At 53.8% G+C, this 8,989-nt stretch overlaps 1 protein-coding gene across 3 annotated transcripts; it reads right to left on the reverse strand.

Annotated features, from left to right (window-relative positions):
* Positions 1-348: 348 nt before the first annotated feature.
* Positions 349-8,510, reverse strand: LOC109260989 (zinc finger protein 154-like). Of its 3 annotated transcripts, none has more exons than XM_053906285.1 (3): positions 8,441-8,510; positions 5,188-5,314; positions 349-3,865 (listed from the first exon to the last, which is right to left on the reverse strand). In XM_053906285.1, exons 2-3 carry the CDS (start codon positions 5,219-5,221, stop codon positions 2,478-2,480), a joined length of 1,422 nt encoding a protein of 473 aa, XP_053762260.1. In that variant the 5' UTR covers positions 5,222-5,314; positions 8,441-8,510; the 3' UTR covers positions 349-2,477. The 3 variants fall into 3 exon arrangements, with proteins under 3 accessions (XP_053762260.1, XP_053762258.1, XP_053762259.1); XM_053906283.1 differs by lacking the exon at positions 8,441-8,510 and adding an exon at positions 8,282-8,394; XM_053906284.1 differs by lacking the exon at positions 8,441-8,510 and adding an exon at positions 8,282-8,388 and having other exon boundaries at positions 5,188-5,309.
* Positions 8,511-8,989: the final 479 nt, after the last annotated feature.

Genomic DNA, 8,989 nt, shown 5'->3' on the forward strand with positions numbered 1-8,989 from the left:
AAAGCAAAACCACCATGAGATACCACCTCACACCTGTCAGAATGGCTAACATTAACAACTCAGGCAAAGACAGATGTTGGCGAGGATGCAGAGAGAGAGGATCTCTTTTGCGCTGCTGGTGGGAATGCAAACGGGTGCAGCCACTCTGGAAAACAGTATGGAGGTTCCTCAAAAAACTAAAAATAGAACTACCCTACGACCCAGCAATTGCCCTACTAGGCATTTATCTACGGGATACGGGTGTGCTGTTTCGAAGGGGCACATACACCCCATTGTTTATAGCATCACTATCAACAATAGCCAAAGTATGGAAAGAGCCCAAATGTCCATCGACAGATGAGTGGATAAAGAAGATGTGGTGTAAATATACAATGGAGTATTACTTGGCAATCAAAAGGAATGAAATCTTGCCATTTGCAACTACGTGGATGAAACTGGAGGATATTATGGTAAGTGAAATGAGTCAGAGAAAGACAAAAATCATATGAGTTCACTCATATGAGAACTTTAAGAGACAAAACACATGAACATAAGGGAAGGGAAACAACAATAATATAAAAACAGGGAGGGGGGCAAAACAGAAGAGGCTCCTAAATATGGAGAACAAACTGAGGGTTGCTGGAGGGGGTGTCGGAGGGGGGATGGGCTAGATGGGTAAGGGGCACTAAGGAATCTACTCCTGAAATCATTGTTGCACTATGTGCTAACTAATTTGGATGTAAGTTTTTAAAAATAAAAATAAAATTAAAAAAAAAAACAAAATAAAGTAGAGGAAAGAAAAGAAAAAAAAGTCTGGATTGCCTACACTTCAGATATCAAGTTGGGCCACCATACTGACTCCACCATGTGTGTCCTCATCAGAAGACCTAGGTGTCAGCGGCAGGAAAATTAGGTGAGCAATGAAGGTGTTTCCGTGTCATTCAACAAAGACACTGGCTGGGTCAAAAAGGCCTCACTGTTGAACTAAGAGCTCTCTCCTGTGTCTGTCCTCATTTTGCTGCCATCTATAACAGACTTTGGTGAACAGCCCAGAGGGGACACAGGAATCCACAAAACCTTGAGATTATTTTTTCTGACAGGCCCTCAGCTACACAAGACAGACCCTTCTGGAGGTCCTGAGATTTTCTGTACCTGCTCATCCTTCAAGGTCACAGTGCCTAAATACTGTGGATGCCCTTTTCAGAGAGGATCACTGCAGTTTGTTGGTCTCCTGCACTCTCTATTAATCCAATTTGTGCCACAGTGATCATGCCCACGGCCCTTATAGTCTTAAAACCAGTGATGCTACCTACAGAATTCAGGACATCAAGGCCTGTGGCTGTGCTGCCAGGCCTGGGGAATAGATTTCCTTCAAGAGCACCGGGCACTCACTATACCATCAATATCCCTTTGGAACAAGACAACAACTTTATGTTGCTTAGAAGCCCTGCACGTTGTCCTAACAGCCAACAACTGCCACTCTTCGGATTGAAACTCTGACCCTACAAAATATCCTGGCATCCAACTATAAATTAGGATCACAGAGCCTTTCAGCCTTCCCTGAAAGTCTTCAAGCAGCCATACAAACTAAACTCTGACTGGAGAGCTATCTTCTGCCGTCACACTGTCCCTTCTAAGGCACACGAATCTGTTCACATGCTCATGCTAGCAAACACAGTTAACTTCCTACACGCACACAGTGAATGGAATCCCCACGATTAACAGTGACTTAAACAATAAGACTTTTATTATGGTACAAACAAGAGCAATGGGAGGGTGACTGCTGGGTTGGTGACTTGGGAGGCTGGGATTTCCATCTCTAGAGTCACGAGGACAATAACAGCCCTGAGACATGCAGTCCACCTTTTCAATGCACCAACAGTCCTCTAGGCCAAAACTGGGTGAGATCCATGCCCTACCTCCTCAGAGAGGAAAAGTGGGGAAGGAGCAATACTGGGGCTGTTCATGGTCATCTGGGACCTGCCCTGACACTGGAGCATGGCCCTGGGCAGGTTAACAAAGTGCACTGCAGCTGCCACATCCCTGGGGTTTCTGTGGATGTTTAGATGTATGAGGTTCAACCCAGGCAAATGGCACCTTCCGAAAGGCTCTCCTCCATCGCTGTCACACTGAACACCTAAATGCTGTATACCTGCACATTTCAGGTAGGTCTCCCATTTGAAATTTGTCATCTCCGATGAGCTAAGTCCTTTGGCTGAAGGCTTTCTCACAGTCACTGCATTTCTAAGGCCATTCTTCAGTGTGAGTTCTCTGGAGTGCACCGAGGCTCGACTTCAGTCAGCCCCTTCTCCCATCGGCCACATTCCCGGGCCTTCATCTGAAGGGACACCGTGGTGTTTTAGGAGCTTGGACACGGACGTAAATATTTCCCACCTTCAAAACTCATAAAGCCTTTTTTCTGGTGTGAATATTTGAACGGTCACGGAAATGGAAGACACGGGTAAACGTTTCCCAAATTCACCGTACTCCTCAAGCCCTTACCCGGTGTGCACTTTCCGGTGCTTAATGAGGCTGGAGCTATGGCTAAAGGACTTCCCACATTCGCTGCACTCATAAGGCCTTTCTCCAGTGTGAACTCTCCTGTGTTTAATGAGGCTAGAGTTCTGAGTAAAGGATTTTCCACATTCAGCGCACTCGTAAGGCCTCGATCCAGTGTGTACTCTCTGGTGTTTTAGGAGACTGGAACTGTAAGTAAAGAATTTCCCACATTCGCTGCACTCATAAGGCCTCTCTCCGGTGTGAACTCTCCGATGTTGAAGAAGCGCAGAGCTCTGGCTAAAGGATTTCTCACATTCGCTGCACTTATAAGGCCTTTCTCCGCTGTGGACTCTTCGGTGTTCGATGAGGCTGGAATTCTGAGTAAAGGATTTTCCGCATTCGCTGCACTCGTAGGGCCTTGATCCTGAGTGAACTCTCTGGTGTTTTATGAGGCTGGAGTGGTAGGTAAAGAACTTCCCGCATTCGCTGCACTCATAAGGCCTCTCTCCAGTGTGCACACTCCGGTGTTGAAGGAGCGCAGAGCTCTCGCTGAAGGACTTCCCGCACTCGCTGCACTCGTACGGCCGTTCTCCGGTGTGAATTCTCCGATGTTTAATGAGGTTGGACTTGTTGCTAAATAATTTCCCACATTCGTCACACTCGTGAGGCCTTGCTCCAGTGTGAACCCTCCGGTGTTGAATGAGGCTGGAGCTTTGCCTAAAGGACTTCCCACATTGCCCACACTCATAAGGCTTTTCCCCAGTGTGCACTCTCCAGTGGTCACTGAGGCTGTAGCTTTTGCTAAAAGATTTCCCACATTCGCTGCACATGAAGCATCTTTCTCTGCTGAGGTGTCTCTGGTGACGAACAAGGGTGTGTCTGCAAGTGAGGTCCTTGGCGCCCTCTCCCGAGGTGCACGGAGTTCTCCTTCCGTGAGAGGCCGCCCCGCACTCAGCTCTCCTGTCTGACTTCTCCCTGGTGTGTGTGGCCCGATCCTGGAGGAATCTCGAGCTCGTCAACAAGTCCCTCACAACCTCGCCACAGGAAAAGGGCTTCCCGGACACACAGAATGTGTAGTCCTTCCAAGAAGAGGCTCCGCCCCTGTTGCTCCCGAAGCATTTCTCTCCAGTGCGCTGCTGCTGGTGCCCCAGGTCTGTGTCGAAATACACCTGTGTGTCACACGCCCCCATCTTGTGCACTTTCTGTCCACCAGGTGTCGCGTGGTGCTCGGTCGAATGTAAAAGTTCCCTCAAGTCCGGGACACACACCTCACGAGGGGGGGCCTTCTGGGAGGACACAGCCGCCTTGGAAGTCCTGCCCCGTGACACTCCTTGTACAGAAACGCTCTGCTCGAGTGCCTCCTCGTCCCCTGCTCCGTGCCAGCAGCCTGAAAGCAGGAAATGCTGGTGAAGCACGGGCTGACTTTGACGGGAGGGAGGCTAGTACACGAGCTACAAATGTGTGGCCAACAAACCAGGGAACCCATGCACGGGCCTGTCTGCGGGACCACAGAGTCGGCTGAGGTTGAGGATGGGGCTGCTCAGCAGTAGTGGGGTACAAAGAACACTAAATGAGAGAGGCCTTCTGAGATGAAGGCCAAGCATGTGGCGGGACAGAGAGGAGCCAAAAGGTCTACAATTCAGTCCTCTGCAAACAACTTTCCAAAGGAACTTATCGTGATGACACCAATGCCGTGCAGAAAGGTGTGTCAAGGCTCAAGGAAACAGGACTGTGACAGGGCAGGTGGTGTTGAGGGACGACTTAAGAACACGGCCACACCTCATGACAGAATACACAGCGGCCACTGTGCAGAGTGCTGCAGGTGGAGTGGTGAGAAAAACCGGTGCCATATGGAGCCCAGAGCTGTGACGCTCACCCCGGGCTGGAAGTTAGAGTAGAACTGACAAGTAACAGGGATGACATTCGGCAAAGCGCCATAAAAGGGCAAGGAAGGACAGATATGAAGTACGGCCACTGGCTTCAAAGTACTAGTCAAAGAGAATAGGCTTTGGGGGCATCTGAACCCAACACTGACGTCGTCTTCCTCCAGGTGCCACTCTGCAGGGCCTGGCTGCCTCTGAGCCATCCTGTGGGTGGGTCACCGGACCTCCTGTGAACCACCACAGGCTCCTCCATCCAGCCCCACTCCCACCACGAGCAAGGATATGGCACCTTCGTGATACAGGTACTAAGGAGAAGGAGCGGACAGATGAGTGGCCACCAGCAGCCTAGAACAGCCCAGCGCATGACAGCGTATGGGAAAGAGAACTAAAGAGTCCCCGGACAACTCTGGAAGGGGGTCTCGTGAGAACAGCCCATGGTCCGTGGAAGCAGTAACTCTGGCGGAGAAAGCAATTGCGGGCACAGGCAGGCACGGCGAAGCGTCAGCTAGAGAAGGCAGCTGACCTGGAGCATGCAGATGCCTTGCACGTGGACGAAGTCACCCAGGCAGGAAGAGGGTAGTGAAGCTGGTGTCCGTTAGGTCCACCGCAAGACTCCACCCTCTTCCCTGCACGTCAGCAGGAAAGCCGGTCCCACTCCAGGAAGGAGGGCAGTGCGCAGACCCCAGCCTTACCTACTACAGCACCCACCCAGGGAACTGGGGAAGGAAGCAGTGCTCGTGGTCCCAAAGTAAAGACAGACTGCTGCTGGGGACATGGGGAGGGCAGAGACTAGCCCAGGGCACAGGGGTGGGTTTGAGGGTCTTACCCAAGGAGGTTATATGTGCCAAGGTCTCCAGCATCACATCCTGGTACAGACATCTCTGAGCCTCGTCCAGGAGACCCCATTCCTCCCCGGAGAAGTACACGGCCACGTCTTCAAAGGTCACCCTGCCCTGGCATGATGGGGACAGATGAAACCACAAAAAGCCCCTTTCCCAAGATCCACAATCCCTTCCCCCACCCACCCCTAATCCATGCCCATCCTCCCCCATTCTCCCAACTCAGAGGAGAAACCAGGCCCCAGTGCTGGGGGCCAAGGTGCTCTTCCCTCCTCATGGGCCCACTGATCACAGGGTTCTGCCGACACAAGAGGCTCGTGGACAAGTACTATCCAAGTTGTGGACCTGGCACAGAGGATCCACCCACTCATACCAGGCTATTCTGTGGCGGCCACGGTCACATAAGTCTCAATACCAGGTCCCCAGGCCATCAGGCACATTCCCTCCCTAAGTACACACAATCCTGGAAACTGGATCTCACAACCACATGCCTATGGTCAACACCGCCTCACTGTCCCACGCTGTAGAAAGGTCTACGGGTCCCCATATGTGACTTGTATTGTAATCACTTCCTCTTCACCCCACTGGTGAGGGCGGGCGTCCCATCTTAGGGCAGTGGGATGACTAAACACACGGCACCCGACCCCGTACAGAGGAGACGGACAGCACTTTATTACCCACAGGTATTCACCGCCTGGGAGAGGAGGACACTGCACCCAGACGGGCCCAGAGTGTGGTTGTTGTGTTCTGAAAGAGCGAACACGGGGCGCCCGGGTGGCTCAGTCAGGTGAGCGGCCGACTTCGGCTCAGGTCATGATCTCGCGGTCCCTGAGTTCGAGCCCCGCGTCGGGCTCTGTGCTGACAGCTCAGAGCCTGTGAGTTCGAGCCCCGCGTCAGGCTCTGTGCTGACAGCTCAGAGCCTGGAACCTGTTTCAGATTCTGTGTCTCCCTCTCTCTGACCCTCCCCTGTTCATGCTCTGTCCCTCCCTGTCTCAAAAATAAATAAAAAACGTTAAAAAAAATTAAAAAAAGAAAAAAGAGCGAACAGCCAGGAGCCAGAGGATGCAGGCTTCATTGGACAGAGAGGGTGGGGTGTCTCCTGCACTGTCAGAGGACGTTATCCGCCCATCTGAGTCACTCCACGGGCTGGCAGGGAACTGAAACCCACACGAAGGGCTAAGCAGCACACGCACCTTCGAGGAGAAGGCTGTGTGGCCCGGAAACCTCACCGGCAGCACAAGAGGGAGGAGGAGAACTTCCACTCAGGCCAAGTGAGTCCCTCCTCCTTTCAGCACACACAGAGATAGGGCATCACAGGGGTCTTCGCTCTAGGCCTCACACCACAGTGAGCACCAGCTTCCAGAGTGTGCTCGGTAGAGACAAACAGGATCCAACGCCACTCTAGACCTGCCGTGGTTTCCACTAGTGGTGGCAGCCCCAAGATCCTTCTGGGCAGGCCACCCTGCCTCAGACCGGCAGGACCTAGTGTCTGTCATAGGTGACCAGGTCGGCAGGTCACAGGCGACCTTACCCTCCAGCATGAACCAACACTCCCCCTCGCCACGGCTGCACCAAAGTCCCCACGCATCCTGGCAGAGTTCGCAGAGTGGAGAAGCTCCACAGGCTCAGGCCTGACTGTCGTCCTCTTGCTCTTGTCACTCCTCAGCCTCTGCATCCCTCTCGCGTCTACTCTTCTGCCAGAAACCGTGGCCACCTGCCCGCGCATCCTGTCCCCACACACTCTCCCTTCATGGCCATTACATCCCTCATCTCTCAAGTCACACCATCACCCAAGTATCGAGCCCGAACTCCCTTTCTCCCCCCTTCTTCCTGGCACCATAATCGCTTTACCTGCATAACCAGAAGACTGCTCCTTGCAGATGTGACCCCCAGCTCACTCGCCTGGGCCCACACAGCAGCCACGATATTTTTAGAGGTCTCCCTTCTGAACCCCCCGCCCCCCAGATTTCCGGAGCTGTGTGTTGGCTGCCTACTTAATGCGTCCACTCAGTGCTCCCAAAACATCTCCTGCCCACACATCAAACTACCAACTTCCTCATCTCCATTGACAGCTTCATCCCCATGTCCATGTGAACAAAACCCTGGAAGTATCCCTGAATCCTTGTTTCACCCCGTGACAGGGTGAAACATTAGGAAATAGAGTTGTCACTTAAAACACACATCCCGACTCCAACGACCTGTAAGCCAGGGCCCTGGTCCAATAACCCTCACCGAGACTATGACAGTAGCCTCCTCCCTGAACTCGCAGTCTACACTTCATGCTATAGCGGAGTGGATCCCATGAGGCCCTTGGTAATGTCACGTCCCTGCTCACATCCAGGCTTCCCATTCCCACCGCAAGAGACACCCAACTTCTCAGGCGGTCGTTCTGGTCCTGACTCCTGTGCCCCTGCTCCTTGTTCCCAACCGAAACAAAGGGACCGTTCATTTCCTGAATAGTTCCGGCTGGGTGTTAACTCCAGCGTGTGCACACCTCGCTACCAGGTCCTGGGACAACCGTCCCCACACTGGGTGCCACAAACCGAAACACCTTCATGTAACTCCTGGCATGGGCCTGGGGTTTCTCCAGGGTCTCCAGACCCCAAACTTGCGGAATGGCACCTAAGAGTCCAGGGGACACAACAATCCAGGACAAGGGGGTGGGAGTCGGGGCCAATGAGGACCGGACCCCACCCACCTGTTCGTGTCTGTTCCATAAACGCCCCTGCAGCCCCGGGAAATGGGGGCGTGTCCAGTCTTGGACGCGGGAGGCCACGGCGGGTTCCAGGGATCAAGGCTCCCCGAACTCTTGCCAGCCCTGAAGACTACGACTCGACTCGGCTGGCAGTTCAGCCTCCGTGCCTCAGTGCTCTGCATCGCCCCTCACCACGTGTCCCTCCCCTGCAGCCCCCTCCCGCACCCCGTCACGCCGGCGCTGAGACCCGGGGCCCCCGCCCGCGAGCGCCTTCCCGGCCCGGACACCGGACCTGGGCCGCAGGGACGCGAGCAGGCGCCCCGCGTTCGGGCCTCGAGGGTCTGGGTGGGGGAAGGCGGGGAGGGCCCTTGGGGCCGCGCGGTTACCTCAGCCGGGTCCCTGGGCGCGGCCACCGCCATCGGACTCTGTGGGTGGGCGGTGGTCACCCGGGCGGGCGGTCCCTGTCCCTCTCGGGTCGGGGAGCTCGGGAGACGTGGCGACCCCAACCCCTAACGGTTCAGCAGGGTTGGCGCCTCCTCTCGCACCTTCTTAGTCCCGTTATGTCACTGTGGAAGCGGAACTCCGGAACCTGTTACCAGGTGAGCAAAACTAAGAGCACCAACATGGCCCCTCTCAGGAGACAGTCACCACGTGCCGCCCCTTGGTATTGTCTACACGGAAGTCTCTCCTCTAGCTCTCACTAGAGGACGACGCAGCACCTCGGCTCAGGGCTTTCTGGATCAAGTGGTCTCCACAATTCCGTTGCGGCGGACAGGGGCCTCTTGCAGTAAGGAGCCAAGGTCTGCTTGGAGGGGCGAAGGAAAAAGGCACACACCGGCAGGCTTCCCTCCCGTTTGACAGAATGTAACCATGTACGAGTGCATGGCTCTCTGCCGCTGATCACCCAAGTGCTTGGAGACTTATTTCAGACCAGAAAAGGGCAGCATGCTCCCTGAGGCTGAGAATATTGTTGGTGATGCTCCCAAAGGCTACAAAGCAAAGAAACACATCGTTCTATTGAGTGTTTTAGACACAAAATGTGTCCACACCTAATGGAAGGTAATAAACAGTATCTGATTTCAGTTCAATTGTGT

The sequence above is a fragment of the Panthera pardus genome, unplaced genomic scaffold (assembly GCF_024362965.1).
Source record: "Panthera pardus isolate Hobbes unplaced genomic scaffold, ASM2436296v1 HiC_scaffold_18, whole genome shotgun sequence".
In the NCBI taxonomy this organism is placed as follows: Eukaryota; Metazoa; Chordata; class Mammalia; order Carnivora; family Felidae; genus Panthera; species Panthera pardus.

Excerpts from the sequence above, each read along its gene's own strand:
- LOC109260989 (XM_053906283.1), bottom strand. The coding sequence starts at position 8,314 with ATGGCGGTGGCCGCGCCCAGGGACCCGGCTGAG. Across the intron at positions 5,315-8,281 it reads CGCCCAGGGACCCGGCTGAG|GGCAGGGTGACCTTTGAAGA; the intron begins GTAACCGCGCGG and ends CCATCATGCCAG. Across the intron at positions 3,866-5,187 it reads GGCACATATAACCTCCTTGG|GCTGCTGGCACGGAGCAGGG; the intron begins GTAAGACCCTCA and ends TCCTGCTTTCAG.